Source organism: Dermacentor albipictus, chromosome 3 (genome assembly GCF_038994185.2).
Source record: "Dermacentor albipictus isolate Rhodes 1998 colony chromosome 3, USDA_Dalb.pri_finalv2, whole genome shotgun sequence".
Lineage (NCBI taxonomy): Eukaryota > Metazoa > Arthropoda > Arachnida > Ixodida > Ixodidae > Dermacentor > Dermacentor albipictus.
The window spans coordinates 40,804,561-40,824,423 of NC_091823.1; the positions used below are offsets into that span (position 1 = coordinate 40,804,561).

The 19,863-nt window shown below is 42.7% G+C and overlaps 2 protein-coding genes across 6 annotated transcripts in view; one reads left to right on the forward strand and one right to left on the reverse strand.

Annotated features, from left to right (window-relative positions):
• LOC135902563 (sister chromatid cohesion protein PDS5 homolog B-like) overlaps positions 1 to 1,713 on the forward strand; it is a 39,483-nt gene extending 37,770 nt beyond the window's left edge. For all 5 annotated transcript variants that reach the window (XM_070535387.1, XM_070535390.1, XM_065432727.2 and 2 more), the window contains one exon: positions 1,507 to 1,713. In XM_070535387.1, the coding sequence (XP_070391488.1) occupies positions 1,507 to 1,620 (114 nt within the window). In that variant the 3' untranslated portion in view covers positions 1,621 to 1,713. The remainder of the gene's footprint in view (positions 1 to 1,506) is intronic.
• A 3,326-nt stretch (positions 1,714 to 5,039) lies between these two features.
• LOC135902567 (cysteine-rich hydrophobic domain-containing protein 2) lies at positions 5,040 to 19,641 on the reverse strand. The gene is made up of 6 exons (XM_065432736.2): positions 19,230 to 19,641; positions 18,339 to 18,393; positions 15,851 to 16,006; positions 13,617 to 13,673; positions 10,348 to 10,407; positions 5,040 to 8,292 (listed from the first exon to the last, which is right to left on the reverse strand). The coding sequence occupies exons 1-6, from the start codon at positions 19,370 to 19,372 to the stop codon at positions 8,242 to 8,244; spliced, it is 522 nt and encodes a 173-aa protein (XP_065288808.1). The 5' UTR covers positions 19,373 to 19,641; the 3' UTR covers positions 5,040 to 8,241.
• Positions 19,642 to 19,863: the final 222 nt, after the last annotated feature.

Here is a 19,863-nt window from a genome sequence, read left to right on the forward strand (position 1 = left end):
TGAATTAAAGAATAACCTAAATATTTTTTGGCACATTCAAGGAATACAGGCTTTATACTGCGATTGCTGGATCAACAGCAATTAAATAAGAACAGTGCGAGGGGCAGGGAGGTGGTGTGTGTGTTATAGTACTCCTTTACGAGGACACTAGCATAAGATATGGAGGATAGTCTAGTGTAATGGGCTCACTTTCCTTAAATTTGGGTCCAAGTTTCATAGATGCAGCCTAAACACAAACAGTAAATGTATATCTGCTTTCAAAAACTACACTTAATTGCATACCAATAACAAAATTAATTTATTGCATTTAAACATAAGTGAAAACAGAATGAGAGGTCTCTTGTAGACATTGGTGCACGCAAAAGACCCAAATATACAAAATACATTGAATTTTTCTATGCAGATACAACATCGTGGGTTCTGCAGCTCTGAAGCTAAACTGAGAAACAAGAATTTTGGGTGTATTCGTGCATTGATAAATATTCTTCCACAAATGAACAGTAGAGCAACATTGGTCACTTTGAAAGAATTGTGAAAAAATTGGACTTGTCTGGACTCACTTTGTGTTCCTTATCCCTTTAAGGACGAGACATAAAAATACCCGAAGGAAAAGCTTATTTTCCATTGGAATGTGAAAAATACACAGAGGAGAAGGATACTAATATATATATCATATCATAAGAAGCCAACAAACAAGGACACCAAGGACAACACAGAGGAAATTGCATGTACTTACTAATTGAAATAAAGCAATTATAAATTAATGGAACTGAAAGTGAATGAAAAAATAACTTGCCACAGGTGCGTAGAGCATCGCATGCGTAATGCGAAAGACGTGGGATCGTTCCTCACCTGTGGCAAGTTCCATTAATTTATCATTTCTTTATTTCAATTAGTAAATACAAGTAATTCCCCCGGTGTTGTCCTTGTTTGTTGATATATATATATATATATATATATATAGTAAAAAGTTTGCAGCAATAGGCTTGTTGCCTGTAGGCAACACAAGACAAAATACTGAAAGTGAGCTTTGCCCCAAGCCACCTATGGCTTCATGTAGAATTTGTACAGACAATTCTCATCAGATTTCAAACAATGGTGCATACTGCATTTCCTCTACGTTGTCTGTGATACTACCGCAGCAGGAGATTTCACCTTACACTTTTCCCTCTGACACCGATTTCAATAGAAAGCAAGCCGCGCACCAAGCTTCTTCCTTATCCACTGTTTCAGCTCCAATTTAACCAATCATGCTTACTGCCTGTAGTTGGTCCAAGACAAAAGTTTGGCCAAAATCTCCGTGCTCAAAACCGAAGCTCAGCAAGAAACATTTGTTTTTCCCTGTAAGCAGCACTCTGCCATAAAGGGTGAAGTTTAATCTTCGTGCAATGGTGCATTGTTGTGAGCAAGGTAGAGCATGTAGTAAAAAAGAAAAAAGCGCATTGTGCATAATTGGGCTCTTTCATTTGCAACAGCACATCTCCATGATTACGCTGTTTCTTTCAGGTGCTGTCAAGGGCGTTCCCATTGTCTTGTGGCAAACTCAAGTACCTTTCAGCATCCACTGGTGGTCTGTGGCAAAGTGACATCGACTCAGAAGATGCACAGATTTCCCAATAGCCTTCATAGTTCAAGTCTAGTGGCATCTAATGCAAGTGCAATTTTTGCACATGTTTTGCCAAGTTTAATACATATTGGAGCGCTCTAGCCGAGCATGCCCTCTCCTGCCATCACTTAACTGTTTGAACAATTGTGTATTTAACATTATAGGTAAATGTGTGATGTAAAAATTATCAGCAGAGCATTGAGGGTCAGTGGCCACTGTGGTCCAATTGTAGTGCATTGTACGAACAAAGCAAAAAATGTAGGTTTGGCTCCCATTGGCATCAAGCTGTCTTTTTCTCCACTTTCATTTCCCTTTTCCTTTCTATTTATATGTTAAAATTTCAGATAACAGTTCATTTCCCTTATGCTTTCGTTGACTGCAGTGTCAGTTGATTTCATGTGACTGTATCAAGCAAAAAAAATAGAGCCTCTCAATTCCCTTTATGCTTCTCGCCAGTCAATCAGAACGAGGATCTCAAAGCATGCAACTTGCTCATCCTCAACCTACTGCTATAATTCAGAGGCTGGTGTTCTGCTGCCGAGTGTGAGGTCACAGATTTCATTCCCAGGAGCAGAAGTTGCTTACAATGGACGTGGAGTGCAAAATCACTCCGTGCTAGGCTTTAGGTGGAGGTAAAAAATCCTAAGTGGTTATAATTGACCTGGAGCCTTCCACCACGGCATTTCTCACAGATCTCTTCCTTTGGGAGGGTTAAGCACAATCGATTGACTCAGTACTGCGCTAAACCAGGCCAGTTCAGCTTGAAGTGAAAAAAACAAATGTACGCATTACATGTTCAAATGCATGGGTGCAGGCTAGCAGAGAATTTAATGTGCAGGCCGGGGACAAAATGGACTATCATGCCTTTGGCCCATCAAAATAATCAACAGATACCTCCTTTTTTTACAGCGATATCTCTTATTAGCTCTCGACTTGCTTGGAAAGATCTGGAGTTCTGAGTATGTGTTGTAGCACATTCAACACCCATAGATTCATAAGCATATTAGTGCCCACTCAAAAACAACCACTATTACTGAGCAATGTGCCTTTACATTTGCCTTTCACATTGAAGCAACTTCCCCAGAGTCAAGTGTTGTGTGCTGAATGTGTCCTTCAGTGCACAGAAGTGGTTTGCGGTGCATTTGCAGAATAACCACTAAAGCACCGATGGAGTGTACGTTACACTGTATGGCTGCATAGTCCCTCGGATCATTGGATCATACCGTTGTGTGCTACACAGTATAGTATTCACAAGCTTGCTGTTTTAATCATAGTGTGGGTTTGAAATGAAGTCAACGAAAAGAAAGTGGCAGATTCACCAGGCAGGTCTCCGAAGCTGCATAAGCTATTGTCATCACTGCTTTGTACTCTGTGTGAAAGCATCTTTTTTTTTTCTTACAGTTTCGAGACCTTCATGCTGAAGGCAACTTGCGGAATGTGCAAACACATGTGCAAGTTACCTTGTGTAACATGTTCTTCCGAATGTGTTCCCGAGTGCATGCTATATGTGCCGAGTTGGCTGACATCAAGGTACCAAAGATTAAAAAACTTTGCTGCAATTTGAGCTGCAATTTTCCTTGAATCAGCCAGTAAAAGAGCTGTTGATATGCCACCTTAAAAGTGCAGCTGAAAGGACACCTACGTGAACTAAATGGGTGCCACAATAAGTTGCAGGCATCATTGACGGTCAACGAAAATACCACATTTAGAGCCACTTGTGAAGCTCAAGGGAAGCCCAGTTCCCGAAAAATATACACTGCTTGAATGCTCTCCGACAGACTACTTAAAACTGGAACAATTCTTTTTTCTCCTCGTATATGTTTTCGTGCATATACAAGGTGTATATTTAGTTATGCACAAGATTATCACCGTGATTATCTGGGATGGATATACTGCCCGCATATTTTTGATAATTAATGGTATCTGTTACCATTGTAACACCAACAAAAGTGTACTATTCATTCATAACACTTTTCTTTTTCAGAGAGGTTTGCATTAAAGCTTTGTTCAAGCATATAAATTTACTGGCTATTTTATTACTTGTTTTACATGCTCCAACTAGACTGCTTATTTATTCAGACCACCAGCATGCTGTCAGGCGCTGTTACACAGTAAATAGTCAATGAGAATATAAGAGAAAAGAAATTTCAATCTCTTGTATTTTAATTAGCTGCATGCACATATATATAAACATATATTTTTAACGCTGATTGACACGTGGTTCTATCACACAGACTGCCAGCATCCTTTACTTACCAGCTGCCTAAATCGTCATCGCCCTACATTTGCAGCTGAACAAATGTTTAAGTAAAGCAGATTGATGCAGCTCATGTGCGAAATTGGTTCAAATCATGTATAGGTTTTAATTAAGAGTTTAACAATAGCAGGACTTTTTAACATGTTAAAATTAAAAGCAACATCTAATTGGCCAACATCAACTCTACCTCATGGTCGAGATGCCTTCTTCATCCTCCAACATGGAGTCGAGGAGAGCAGTGAACTGGAAGTTGGTGTTTATTAATTCTAGAAAACATGCATAAAATGGAGAAAGAGAGGACAGGTGTATGAAGACAGGATACTAGCACATCCCATGTGTTCTGCCTTCCTCTACTTCCTAGTCCATTTTATGTGCCTTTTCTAGGAACGAATCCTTTGATGCAATGTAGGCAGGTTCAGTACCAATGAGCTTATGAACTTTTTTTTTTGCTTTAAAATATAATGCAGCTTGGGTATACCATTCCTCTTCACCTCTTGAAGGCCAACTACTACGAAATTTTGGACTGTGCAAGAAGCCTTGTTTAACATAACGTATTTATAGAAGAGCCTCTGTGCGAAATTTGACATTTTATGTACGAGCAGAAGCCTCACGAAAAGCTTGCAAAAATTGCCGCTTTTGATACCGAGACTGAAAAAAGCACTACCGTTACCACTCACAGGAAGTGAAGCATGATCCAACACACAACTCCTCAGCATGAACTCTCAGGTTGCAACGCACACCCGTCTAAGCTTGGAGGCCCTAGTGATGCGTAGCATAAATACCGCGGCCATCGTCGGGTCCCAGGACAAGCCTTCTCGCCATACTATCTCGTTGAGAAGCACGTGCTCAGATTGCCTTCTGCAGTTCTCCAGGCGTGGTGACAGGAGCCAGCCCGAGAGCCTAGCATTCAGTGTGCCGAGAAATCTCGGATGTGGTCTACTGGGACTTCCGTCACAGCTACACCTCCAGGTGCCGGCATCATCTGGTAAAGTTGTTTAAAGGCAGCTAATAAAAAAAATTTACAATTACCAGCTCTGCCAAGATTTGTTCACTGCTTTACACAACTTATAAGAAGTTTAGTCAAAGTGAAATTTCACATCAGTTGGCCTATTAACATGTTTGCTACCATACTACATATGAATGCAACTCGTATGTAAGTTACAAGTACAAAGTACATGCTTTCGCTTTATATGGGATTTTATTCCAAGCACACAAAAGCGAAAAAAAGAAGTACATACAAAACAGCTCAACACTTTTTTGATATGCATAGGTCTGCCAGCCATGTCAGATCATGCGGTAAATTGTGCCAACAATAAATAGAGGGCAGAACTGGGGAAGGGGCATCATATGCGGCACGAAGAACAGAGACACCAAAGTGTGTTTCTTCACACAGTTTATGGAGTCGATTATCTGATATAGTAAGGTACATCGGCCATCAAGTACTTCAAGCCACCAAAAGGCTCCTGGTGCCACAACACTGTCACACCCTTCACCCCTCATTAACAAAGCATCTTGCATGTGCATCTGGTGAGTAATATATGTACAAGTATCACACAAGATTTGAAATGAGGGGTTCACATAATGTACCTCGACAATGTCATCTCAAGGCAGCACAAGCGCACATCAAGAGCTTAGTTTTGTACCTACAATATATTTTTTTTTTTGCTTTCAGCTACTGTCGTTACCTAAACTGTTGACGATGGCGACGCAACAATATTAAATCCTTTATCACTTTGCACCTTGTGTAATAAGTGGCCTTGTGTTTAATCTGCATCAGTTTAATAAATAGGAATGTGAAATTAAGAGGCTTAAATTGCACATTATCATCACCGGATATGCTATACTGCTCAGGCCTTGAATTCATCAAACCATACTGCAATTACATTACTTTTTAAGAAATAATTGCCAAATGCTAACCAGTTTTTTTTGTATTACTTCATAGCAGTTTGTAAATGCTCTCTAACTATGACACCTATTATGACTACAGCAGTGAGACATAAGGCATTAAGAAACACAAAGAGTCATTACAAGCCTTGTTTATATGCTCAGTCTAATCTTCAGGCATCTATGGCATTTTAAAGGTCACCTAATTTTGAAATATTTCTGCCAATAGATCATTTTCATAATTGCAAAGCTATCCTTCCAATGAGACAGTTTGCCTAACTAATGATGCCATAAGCCATTTTTGCAAATATTGTGTACAAGCACAATTTGCTTGCATTACGACATGGAAAATATAGACGCGTGCAAGACAAGCATCAACATCAGCAGCTAACACTTTGTCTCTGTTTGAATGATGGCCGATGCTTCCATTAGTTGGGCAAATGGACAGTGCAGGGAAGTTCACTTGCAAATTATAAATGAGGTCTATAGTCACTGCTGTTTATTTTCTTTCAAGGTATTCCCTAGGCTCTCACAATGCATGACTGGTCAGCTAGATCACAAGGAACAGACCCATATTCAATTCAGCGTTCCAATATCTCAGAAACTTGCAGTCCTGAGCCATACTGCCTGCGGATCTGAGGAGGCACCGAATTCCGTACAAATCTCAAAACTGATTCATCTATGGTGCGATGGCAGTACAGCACATTTAAATCATTTCCGAAGCAGGACATGCACTCGGGAAGTTTTAGGGAGCAGCCACAACATAGACCTTTTTTCACTGCAAGGGACTGCAATGCATATGGCCACAACTATGAAGTCTGCAATGCCACAAAGTTGCACAATCAATGCATACCTACTTGAAGGTCTTGCCACAGAGAAGCTCTTTTCTCTATTCTGTGTAGCTGTATTCGAAATTTTATTATTTAAGTCCAGCACTCAATGTCATGCTGGATTCTGCCAGCACCTAAGAAAATCTTGTGCCATAACTTTATTAGGCACTCTGGTTCTCGTAAAACAACTGCATATTCAATCACAAGATATAGAACCTCGTTGATGAGTTCCGATTAAAAAAAAAGCGATTTAACAGAAGCAATGCCTTTGTTATCCAGGACAATTTATCATGCAAACAGGGTTTTCTAAATATTCCATAGTACAAACCGGGAAGCTGCATGAACCGGGAGTGTAATCAACAAAGTTCTATGGTAAGTGACTACCTATTGAGTTAAGAAAATCCTAACAAGTTAGCCAGCAGTATAGGCATCACAAGAAGATAAGTTTCTATGTACCCCTGCACTTGGATTTGCCAGGGTCACAATGACATGCTAGTTCTGAGACAGCTCTACTCGCTGCATCAAATATGTCAGCGAGAGACGAGTCAAATGCAACCACTGCAAACAAACTAACCGACTCTTGTTGCAGTACTTATGCAACAATTGTGCACTAACCTATTGCACCTTTATATGTCTCATACATGCCATTCACACCAGAGGTGCCCGTCCATACAGAAGCTAAGGCGCTTCCCTTTCCCAGTGCTACCACTTCTTGCTGCAACAAGAGCTTTTGCTGCTAAAAACAGCAATAAAACTTTCTGCCAATAATGAATGTGTTACCCAAAAGGAGACTTCATAAAGTATGCCAGTGCTTATGCTTGCTTATGCAATGATGCTACGTTTTGTGGCACCTGTCAGAAACACTGACACTTTATATCGACACTCGGGACAGAAAAATAGTGTAAGAGATGTTATGGTGAAGGCATGCGCATTGCTGCAAAGTAACAGTGCTGACTACAGCGAACAGTAACATACTAAGGGCACCAGTGAAGTAGTAGAATGCTGGTTGTTGCAATTACCTTGCTGAAAAGGCACCAGTGTAACTTTTTTCTTTCTGCGCTCAACTTGTCAAGCTGACAAATTTTGTTGTCAAGCAGAGCTCCCTCTTGACACGGCTCATTTGCACTTCGTGCATTCTGGTTTAGCAGCAGCTGTCAACCAGCACTCACATTATACAAGCATTTGTTCAGGTGACGGGCAGCAATTCATGACACGTACCCAGCAACAGAGTGCCCGACTCAACAGACCAGTTCGGCACTCCTTCAGCACCACCATTGTTCTCAATACCTATAACCGGGCATTATGTGCTTCAGAAAACAGAAACACATGACTAAGCAAATGAGGCCCCCTGGAACACCAGCAGGGTGCACGCATCCTCTGTGCTTCCCCAGACATGTTTTCTGCTGCACAATGGTAGAACCCTGAAAGCAAGTGGCAATGTCACGCAGCTAGCCCAGGACCAAGTACATAGCCACAGTTACAGTCAGAACCCCATCTTGCAGCATTGCAGGCACTTTGGCCCGCACGCACACCGCCACTCCCCAGCGTCCGGTCTTTCTTTTTTTTTTTTTTTTTGAGATTCACTGCAGATGCACTTCCTCTGTGATGCTGCCCTTTTTGTCCAACCTTGGTTCGGATGCGATGGTGGTTACAGTGGACGGCTTTTAGTCCGGCCGATGAATGGCCAGCTTTGGGATAAACTCAATGAGAAGCACCTAAGAGATGAAAACAGAGCACTGATGTTAAGTATGCAAAAGAAGGTATTCTGTTGCTTTGTGCTGTTCTTCCCTCATTTACCTCTATACACCCCTCCCTCCAAAGGCATCAACAGCCCTCAAGTGGCAGTTCAAAGTAAGACTTGTGCTTTAGAGTAGACACATGTGACAACACCTTTCATGTGGAGTCCTAAAGATCACAAGAGATAAACTTTATAAACTTCCATAGCACACTGCATAGTTGGGTCTACTTCACAAGTAAAATCTGAAGAAAATTCAGCAAAGCAAGCAACCAGCCTAAATTTAACAACACATTCAAAACTGACTTAATTCCTCTTATTAGAATGATGGTACTGTGGCCTCAGTTTGAAAGGGGGACAAACGCAATGAAAACAAAAATTTCACATCTGGCAGTCCTCTCCAGCCAAATGCACAAACTCCCACTAGGTGTACAAAAAAAAAAAGCACTACTAACACGACATTGATTGAGTGCAGATCCCAAGCAAACAACAGCACGGATGTGAGATTCAGTTAGATTTCATAGGTGCTTGCTAAGAACTCTATTTTTGTTTAGTGAACATTTGCAAGGCTATAGAGCACACATGACCAAGTTGGACACATTTTCACTAGGAAACGTCTCACTCAACATAAACTCATGGCACTTGAATCCCACATGGCATATGAATCCCACAAATAATGACAACAGTGTGATGGCTGCATGACTACAATGGAACAACCGCAACGGCACGACAACAACTGTATGATAACACTTTCTTGACGGCAGCGCAATGATGACAGCATGGTGAAGATGGAATGACAACAACGGAATGATGATGACAACAAAGAGGCAACAGGATGAAGACGCCAGAACTACAATGACGGCATGACAACGAAGGAATGGTCACAATAGAATAAAGGTGAAGAAAGGACGTCGACGGCATGTTGGAATTAAGAGCTCACGTCCATGCTTGCATACACCACCGGCCACCACAGGCCACCTTGATTTGCACTGTATTCAGTACTGGTTTGCAATATACCAAGGGCCAGACAATCATGCAAGACATCCAGAACCCAAAAATTGGGGAGGAAAGGGAAAGAAAGCTTCACTTAAAAAAAGACTACTAACACAATATTATTCTATCTTTTAAAGTGTCCTCGGTCGCCACGAAAACTGATCTACAGCATTTCCTGCACTATGAACAGATCTCAGTGCTGCTGTCTGCTTGATCGTTTTGAAGGAGTTGTGGCTTTGGAATGTGTGCAAGAGCTCCGAAACAATTTTCTTGACAATAAGAAAATGTTGGTTACTCAGGATTTGCTGCAAGTCTATTTTGTTGTGCCTATGAGAGAGCACTGCAGCACGAAAGCAGCGAAGAAGCAGATGAGTGACATTTTGCAGTGCTACACTATGCCACCTTGTGCAGAACCCTGCTTCAGGCGGTATCACAGAAAGTGATACCGCCTGAAGGTGATATCACTACCTTTTTAAGAATTCTTTCTTGCTCCTAGTTTTTAGTCATACTAGAAACTAGTCATAGTTTCTAGTGTTTCTAGTCATGCGAAAATACCTTTTTTTCTTACTTGCAGTTACTGGGCAGTGGGCAGTTACTGGGCACTTGAAAAAAAATTCTGACAGGACAAATTTGAGACTATGTTTTGTGGAAAACCCGCTGACCTCTGTGCTACATGTGAAAAATTTGCCTGCGAGAGAATTAGAATATGCTCTACAAGTGCCCATTGCTGCATAATTTTATTGCTACCGAGCCACGTCTAGCCCCATCGCGAGTGGCAGGCACCCAAACATAAGCCTAAGAGCAAGCAACATAACAGAAGCTTTGTGAACATGACCCTGGAATTAAACAACAGGTAAATATCGCTGCCGAAGCTTCCCATGCAGTAGCAGTGCCTGTTGCTCACTGAGTCAACAAAACAGACCATCAGTCTGGAGGCCTGTGAAATTCCCTGCATGATACTACTATAAGACCTCCCTCTCAACATACAACATAGTAAATTTCACTCGCACAATATATATTCAAGCTTCTCAGTTTTACTCACATATTCCATCATGCTGTTGGAGTCGCACCTCTGTTTTCCAAGCTTCCAGTGCAGTCCAAGCTGCAACGACATCACATCAACACTTTTTTGTTCAATGAATGTACTAACGATTGTGCTCTCAGACATCTTCATACATCCGAAAAGCACCTAGCAGCTTTCAAATATGGTAAATGTGATATGCATATCTATTTAGTTAGTTTAAAGTACTTTTGCTTATTTATTTTAAAAATTCAGTAACGTCCCCACCCCCCTTGATTTGCAGCAGTAAATCTTTTGGTCATGAGCAATAGGTGTTCCAAAAATGCTTACACTACAAAATTTTGATGTCATGTTAAGGTCAAGCAAAACCATATTCTTGGTTGTTCACTTTCAGAAATGCCACCTTTAGCATGCATGGATTAAGCCACAAATGCTATGAACTGTTAAGGTTTCGGGACAGTCACGTTCAACATAAGCTGCAACATCGTGCCTGTGATCAAGAACCCCAAGATAGCACAGCGGCGCTGACATACAAAAATGTGGAGGAATAAACACCGGTACAGTTACTGGTATTTATTAAACAAATTTTAATGTGTTTGCATTCCTAGGGCACTTTACGTGGTTTCCGGAGGCCAACTATTTATGTATGTATGTTTGCATGCAACCCTTTTTCCGCCTACCTGAATCGCTGGGTAGCCCATGGTCGAATGGGTAGCAGGTCGCGCTGCTCTGCTGAGGGAACATGGTTCGAAAACAATCGTTGGACCAACCTGAGTCACCAAGTATGTGGCGATGTGTACATATGTACCGCTCTTCAACGAACCCCTTTGATGCCAACTTAGGTAAATGGGTGTGTGTCAATAGGTGTGCACCTCTCTTCAATGAACATCTTTGATGTCAACTTGAGGAACTAGGCATGTCGCCACTGGAAATTTGCTGCTTTACAGTGACGAAAAAGATCCCACATAGGTTTCTCCAATGCTGAGCGGTATCGAACCCACGTCACGAGGACTCCTCAAGGACAGCAACCAGACACTTTAGCAGGCTGCGCCACAGATGCACTGGGTACAGTGTGGCACGCACTGCGCGCAGCCATGAAATCACATCAAGGCGAGGTTCTGTGCCATTCAAAGTTTCGTAATCTCTTAGGGAACCCCCATCCTCATCCCACCCCTGGGTATTGAAATTGCTTTCTCCCTACCTTCCCAGTAGCTCATTCTCTTCCTCTCTATGAGGCGCCATTTTGTGTTTAGTAGTTCACGAAGTGCATGAAGTAATAGTGATAGTGCAAGCGACACTGGCAAACTAGAACTCAACAGCCGTCCTTTACAAAGCAGCAGAAGCTGAAGATTATCAGCACCGCCAAAGATTGGGCGAACAGAGACACTAGCCAAAGATATGACTTGAACGAGTCGTGCATGCACTAATGGAGACGATGAGCCTTGTTGTATGCCATTATTTTTACGGTCTATAAGTGCAGAACTATTTTTTTTTCTTTCCAGACTGTTGTAATTGAGGGTGTCGGTTATATGCGATGTGTCACCCTTCAATGAACCTCTCGCCAATTTGGGTCACTGAGTATGTGCCACTGAGTATGCAGCAAGTGAGGGCACAATTTTCAGCATTTGCAGGCACCGGTGTGCCACGCTTCTCATCTCGGAGGCCACGCCCGGACTTCTTGGAAGCACCACTAGATGGCCCAGTGTATCCAGAAAAAAGTGCGAGAGAGGAGCTCGGTTGCAGCATGACATGTTCCTCGGCATTCCGACACAATCGTGCGCCATGCATTTTGGAGACCACACGGCACCTTCGCAGCAGCAGCGCTAGCTGCCACCAAGTGTTCTCGGAGAAGCGTGAAAGAGAAATCCCGTTGCGGCAGAGCCCTCAAACATGACTAGTTTCCACAGTGGCAATAGACTGCGTCACTATAATGATTCAATGCTAAATGCATTACTGTCGGCAGCAGTCATTGTGAGGTGGGTTCCACTGAATTTGCTTTAAAACGAAGTTTTGCCCACTTCTGTCACTGGAAATTGAATGCATGCCAGAGAGTCTGTGTTATGTGCGGATAGAGACCTTTTGCTACTTTGATGTCATGTAACTTCAGAGCCCCCCAGTTTCTTCATATATCAGCGCCACTGTGCACTCTGGGGCCCCTTTGACCCCTGGCATGGTATTGCAGCTCATATTTAATGCGAGTGAACATTTTGATTACGTGTCCTCATATCGTAAAACAAAACAAAAAATTAAGTTCTGGGTTTTTACATGCCAAAACCACAATATGATTACGCCATAGTGGGGGACTCCAGATTAATTTCGACCACCTGGGGTTCTTTAATGTGCACCCAATGCACAGTATACGGGCATTCTTGTATTTCGTACCCATTGAAATGCGGCCACCGCAGCGGCCGAGATTCAATCCCATGCCTTCAGGCTTAGCAGCGTGACACCATAGCCCCTACACCACCACGGCAGGTATTATAAATAAAGACAAAAAACCCTTTCATTACATATACTAAATACCTTTAGACCCCACATTTATTTGTGGAGATAAACCACTTGTGCCCCTGTCAGAGAGTTTCAACTATTAGACGATACTGGCTCTGTGAAGAAATTACAGGGTAATGCAACTTTTGCTGCCATCATTTTTCTTGATATTTAACACATGGTGGCTGCCGCAGCATAGCCAAGTTGCTTTTGCCCCTTTTAACTCAATTTGACTGAATAACCACTGAATGTGGACACAACAAGGAAAATGCTAGACTCTTAAAATGATTTAGCCAACTTTGCAGTACATGTAAAATTCAAAGTGCCTTAACAAGTATGCTATATGTTTTAACACATTTTTTTTTATTTATGCTTGCAATTCTTAAGTGTAATGTTTGCATGTGCAGATGTAAACACAGTGCCTGAAGAGCACAGAGACTTGTCAAGTAATCACCCCAACCTGAGCAAGCATTGCAATGCAAGTGAAAAATTATGGAAAAAGAAAATACCCATAGATAATACTAGTGCCACGCTGTCTGTATCACGGTCCTTTTTATGGGTGAAAACACACCAAGAAACACAAAGGTGCCCACATTGGCTTTGTATGCTGCTTTGCACAAGAATATTCAGAAATTAGTTTTCCTTCAGTAGCATCACTCATGCAGGCTTATTCTGAAAGAGGTCTCACAATTCTTTCTTTTTCCCATTCATTAAAACTTCCAAAAATTTCATACCCCCATGCAGATGTTGGGACAATCACAGAGAAAGACATTTACACATTTAGCAAATCCTCGTGACCTTACCTTGTGATAAAGATGACTATTTTCCCAATCCAAGACTTTCTCTATTGAATGTCTTGTCTGTGGGAACAGGCACAATGAAAACAGGAGGAACAGTTTGAAAAATGTCCAAGCGACAGACGCCAATGCCCTTGTAAATAGCACAATCCTACAAAATCATAGTATAACTTTATAGCAATGTATGGAATAGGACATGCAGTTATATTCTTCACTAATGTTTTTGGTTACTACGACACAAGAGCCCAGTCTTTGTGATGCTGCTAATGTGTTCATTGAGTACAATTCCTGGCTAGTACACACAATTTTGCAATCAAAATATAGAACAAAAAGCTTCTGGTGGCATGACAATTGGCTACAGCCTCCAAAATATGGATGTGGCCTCAAGAGTGGCCAGCTGGAAAGTGAGATTGTAGAGGCAGTGGCCATGTGATGCTTTAAGGATGGCAATTGTGTCAGCTCACCATCAGCTGCTGTTTCTCAGACAGAACTTTTGTTTCCTCTGTCTGTGTCCCTGTTATTTGCACTAGTCTTTTGAGTAATATGTGGTACACACGTGTTCGGTGCCTCGTCAGTCTTCAGCGTTTAACTTGGCATTTGTGTCGCACCCCTGTTTAAGGTCGTGTTTTTATTGGTTTTTACGTTGCTTTTCGGGTGCACACGTGTGTCTGATCTATATAAGCTCTGCACTCGTTTCATTAGATCATCAGTTGTATGTACCGCCTCGCATTGTTCCTTTCTTCAAGTCTCGTGCTCTTTGTGGTAACTTCCCAAATCAAGAGAGCCTGTTTCATTCGACCCAGCCAGCACTAGTGGTGGTCCTGAGAACAGCAGGCAGATGTAGAAATTAAGACTGTGTGCGCTAGTGTGTTCTATTTTGTGTGCAAATGCACAAGCGGTGGTCTCCTTCAACAGCACTGTAGCCAAATGTGTGCCGTGGCAGGCTTAAACAAATTAAGCATGCGCAATGTTGGATGTAGTTAATTTTGTCAAGCAGCATAATTTTGAACAGCGCAACACAGGATGAAGGAAAAAAATACAGGGCGGCGCTGTCCTGCAGTGTCCTGTGTCGCACTGTTTAATATTCTGCTATTTGACAAGATGTACCAACCAACGCCAATAGTTAATTTCATTTGTGCAGCTTTCCCTTTTTTTCTTTTCTGTTGAACATTTTAAGATGTACAATCCGAGATATCACTGTTTAGTTAGTCACCTCAAAATCTGCCACAACATACTTTAGCATCAACAGTGGTTGAACAAGGAATTTCAGTAGCGCCAACATTTCTACAAGGAGGCGCACCTGATGAAAGCAAGTCCCCTTATGATTCTCTGTCTTCTTTGACAAAATACACAGATGTTCCACATTATAAGTCCAAACCACAGTGTGTAAGGAACATTATTTGGTCAAATAAGTTGAACAACAATACATTTCACAGTGAGTAACGAACTTTTTTTCGTTCATCAGATTTGTTTAGCATAGTCTTTTGAAACATGAAGTGAATGTGTCTAACCACCAGAATTTAGATTTATTACACCCAATGTTCCAGCACCAACTTAGTTCCTTTGTATCTTTATATGAAAATATTGATAATAACAATAACTGGACGAGAGGGTTGATAGAGATAGGTCTTGTTTTGCTTTCCTGTTATATAGTTGACAAAAGCAATGAGCAGGTTTCAGCAGATTAGCAGTGGCAACTCTGTCAAGGCTACCATTGTCATGCATTGCCTCTCTTTCCTCTTCATCAAAGAATGCAGGCACTGGACATACAGAGCAAGGAGGCCACCCTCGAAACTACGGGTGGGATTCAGTGCGTTTTGGATGCGCCAGCAAAATCCCTTCGCAGGGGTTGCTTCATTTCTGCAGCATCATGCCTTTCTTCCCCTTTCTGTTATTATACACATCATCACACAACATTGCACTACTTTCAACGTCATTTCGTCAATTTTGTCAATGTCAATTTGTCACAGAACTGCAAAGTTGAGCTGAACTTGGCAGTCTAGGTGCAACAAATAATAATTTTGGTTAGGGGTGTCTTTTACTTCAACATTAGTGAGCCCAAATGAACACAGCATTACTCTTGCATCAATTAAGTTCAGTAGGAAGTCAGAGCTGTGTGTGTCCTTGCTTTTTACCTTTCTTCCCCGACTGCACTCAAGGAGCAAAAGGTTGTTGTTCATGCTTGCTGCATACAACTCGCAGTCATGCAAGAGCTGGTGGCGTAGAATCGCATTGCTCACCCTTTTGCTGAGGCAGACGACAGGCCACAGGGAACAGCCAAGAGTGCAGCAGCAACACAGACACCCACAAAAGAGCCACTTCACATTCACCGGCAATGTCTTGCGCAGCACACTGTTTATGCGCATAATGGTCGCCTTGAACTCTTCAGGTGCCACCTGTTCACATGTGAAAAGCATGCAAGAAAGAAACAGTAATAGCAGTTAGTAATAATTCAAGAAGTTTAACATATCTAAACTTTGGAACAATCTATGAGGGACACTGTACAGGACGGATCCAGATTAATTTTGAGCAACTGAGACTCTTTAATACACATCTAAATCTCCCATCCTTCCAAAAAGAGCGAAGTTCATTGATGTATGAAGGTTCAAGCACTTTGCTCATTGTGCTGAGTGATTACGCAAGCACAAACAGCTCTTTTTCACATGTTTTCCGCAGATATGAGTTATGTGATGTCAAGACAAGCTGCTGCTTAAGTTCAAAACCTGCTTTTGCATGTAATCCTTCTCACGAATGGCTATAAACAATGTTATCAATGTGAAGTGCTTTTCAAACAGCTGGATCACAGTTCCGCTGTTTGAGTGGCTCCAGGCAATTCACAGAAGCAAGATCCTGCTTGGAGGTTATCTCAATGCAAACTAAAGAAAACTCCTCTCTGCAGAAGTGAAAACTTATCAATGATTTAGGTTTTCTTAGTTTAACCATTGCACAAGTGAACAAACCTATCCTCCTTTTAAAACAATTGTTGCACAGATCCATTCGAAGGCACTGAGGCATTCAACAATGACTTGTCCTTTAAATACCCATATACCACACTTAATGATAGCAAATGGCTATTGCAGTCATGCGCACTGATGCATTAAAGTGGTGTAACTGGAAGGTGTACCATCAGTGGCACTGAACTGCAGTTCCCCTTGTAGAGTGTCAGATTTGGTGTGTTCACCGAAAAGCAGAGTCTGGCATCATTGTGGTACCGAAGTTGAACAACATTCCACCAAGTCAACATGGACACTGAGACACTGACAGTGACGGCAAATTAGAGGTCAGCGGGAGAACGAGAGGACGAAGGTTTTCCCGAAACTTCTGGGAAAGATGGCAGGATTTCGAGAAGCTTTACCTCCTAACAAGCTTGGGCCAGTGACCTCTCCCAGGTTGTTAGTGAAACACTGGGTCTGGTATGCTTGCTTCCCCCTATCCAGGATAAGCTTGGAGGCAGGGCACGGGCTTTGTGTCAACCTTCTCCACCTAGAGGCAGTGTGCTGTGCCGATATAAACCACTGGACTGGTTGATTGGAGCATTACCTGTTTTCCCTAGTGAGTGATTAGGGAAGACGAAGGGTTTTTAAGAGCTATCCTGAGTGTGTGGAGTGTACTTTCTCAGAACGATGCAGTCTGCTCCAATATGTAACCTATAGCTGCATGCTATGTGCACTGTGCTCGATGCTCCTGCCAGTACGAGTATCTTATGCCTCTTCCAGTAGATAGGTTGGCCCGTTTTTTCCCTAATGTGAATAAACCTCCCATTCTATTCCTCCAACGTCCTTACATCGTACTCAAGAAAAAGTTAGCAACTCTCGTCGAGAAATTACAGATGACAGTAAGGGTATACTTAGCCTCCATGCGACCTCCTCCCCTCCCCCTCCCCCCCCCCCCCCCCCGGGAATGTAGGCCAGCTACCCTTTTAATACGCACTGGCAGCGTAAGCTAGAGCGCGAGCCTCGGGAGACCACGACATCCTCGAATCCAACAAGAGTTGTGATAATTCAATAGCATTCCACATCAAGGTGGATGACATATCATGGGACACCGGCTCCGCAGTTTAGCAGGACAGCAAAACAGAGGAAGGAAATGTGCAGATGATAGTACGTTTAAGATGCTAATGGTGCAGGTATCACTGCGCTATTTGCTCACAAAATGCAGTAACGCTACAATTAGTAGATTCTGTGTGCTTCACAAATGCCTTCGTTGGCAAGTGTATCTAGCAGTGCAGAAATAATAACAGTGCATACGCATTGTGATGCAAATCATCGTTACTGCTAGACTCACTTTCTCTGCCCATTAGCGCATCGTGCGACTGCACTTTATCACTGTCTCCATTATGCCATCGATGTGGGTCATCTGCTTTTGCGAAGGAGAAATTTCATGTGTGTGTATAAAGGTATGAAGCGTGTCTATGTCATTTCATATCTGTATATATATGATACAAATATACTTTCTTATTAAAATGTAGTTGCGAGTCAACAACAGTCCTGCTTTCTGTTTGCATGCTTTTGTTGTGCCACACTGTTAACAAGATCCATGAAGCAAATGCAGAGACATCTGACAGTGTAGACTGCAGCACATGCTTCATCTAAGATGAATGCGCTCGCTAACACGCGCGCACACAGGCGCACACACACACACACACAAACACACACAATATAATTCTGGAGCTAAGAAAACCTACTAGTAGTAGAGGCAAGAAAGAGAGCAGTCGTTTCCGCTGTTTACCTTGGCTGATAGCGTGGGCGGGAACTCCGTGTCGAACTTGTTGCTCAGCCCAAATCTGCGCAACGTCCGTAAACACACCGCACAGCTGGCGTTAGAACAGCAGCAATAAAAAGCACTCGGTCGTAACGTTACGCTCGCGCTAATAGATTACGCAGCGGCTGCTGCGCACAGAGCACATAATATATGCGGCCTACTCGTTCGTGAAAAACGGAGGGACCTGCCGTCTAGACAACGGAGGGCTAGCGCGCGTGCAGCTTCGCAGAAAACAAAGGCCTCCCAGGAGACGAAGTGTCCAGCCGCTGAATCAGCTGATCAATAACAACACGTGAATGGGTAAATGGATCTGGTCGGTGACGTCAGTTTTCAGGCGACAAGCGACGTGAGAACTGATTCACAGTATAAGCTGAACTCGGGAATACCACAAGATTCCCTTTGCAAATGCGGACTCTGTAGTTTGAGCGCTCATATACCGCAGTCTGAGCAAAGTACTGAACGGCGCAGAATGCTGTGGAAGCCGCAGGCAAACAAATCCAGAAGACGACATTTCATTTCTTTAATTTATTGAAGCCACCATTTGGAGTTACGTTTAGAAGTTTACAGTTCAGAAGCATTCAAAACCGATTCGTAATACAAAATTTGGAACGCTAAGCGCTGGGTGTCCTGCGCCTTCTCTTCGCAGACTGCGAAGTGCCTAGTGCAACGCGTGTTTCAAATAGCGTAAGTCGAAATAATTTTGTCTGCATATTCCCATAACGATGAATGCAACAAAGCCAAAAATAGTGAAACGCATCGTCACGGAACTTCTCCACGCGCGCGCCCAGCGGGAGGTCTCTTTGTGAGCGATGCCATCACAGTCTCTCGAGCCGCGCTTCACGCGCGGCTGCTACTCACACGGTCATGTTGCCCGCACCTCTGATGACCACGGGCTCTGGCACGAGACTGACAAGCGAGTCTTCATTCGCTCGGTCCTCGTCGTCGTCTTCCTCGTAGATCGCATCAAAATCTGCCATGTTTGATTCCGGAGACGCAGCCATCGGTCAGTATTCTCGACGTGTGCGATTTTTTCTCCTCTATATGCCACTTCGACGAGTGATTTCTACGCGCACATGAGTAAACACGTAGTTATAACGCTTTAACAAGTCGCATTGTGCGAACGTGGATGGGCCGAGGTTATTTTCCAGGCGTTCAGCTGACTGTATGGCACGACTTTGCTCAATGATCGCCAGTGCAATCTACTTGCTAGACTCACAGACAGGCTAATGTTTTTGCTTGAAACTATCAGCCCTACCAGCTGGAGACAGATGGCAGCAGCAGCAAGTCTGCGTTTTCTCACGTGACTGTGATGACGTTAGAGCAACTTTTTTTTGTACGCAACAACTGACACAACTGAAGAGACTCAAGTGCGTTTGTGATGTCGCAAACGTCAAACCCTTCAACTTTAGCAACACCTGTGACTATTAAAACGGTTAATTCAAATTTGTGGCGATCACAGGATGTAGATTATTGCATAAGCTTAAGAAATAAA

Coding starts and splice junctions, on each gene's coding strand:
- LOC135902567 (XM_065432736.2), bottom strand. CDS start 19,372: ATGGCTGCGTCTCCGGAATCAAACATGGCAGATTTTGATGCGATCTAC. Junction 18,394..19,229: donor GGTGCGGGCAACATGACCGT/GTGAGTAGCAGC, acceptor GACGTTGCGCAG/ATTTGGGCTGAGCAACAAGT. Junction 13,674..15,850: donor TCGTCTGCCTCAGCAAAAGG/GTGAGCAATGCG, acceptor CTGTTCCCACAG/ACAAGACATTCAATAGAGAA.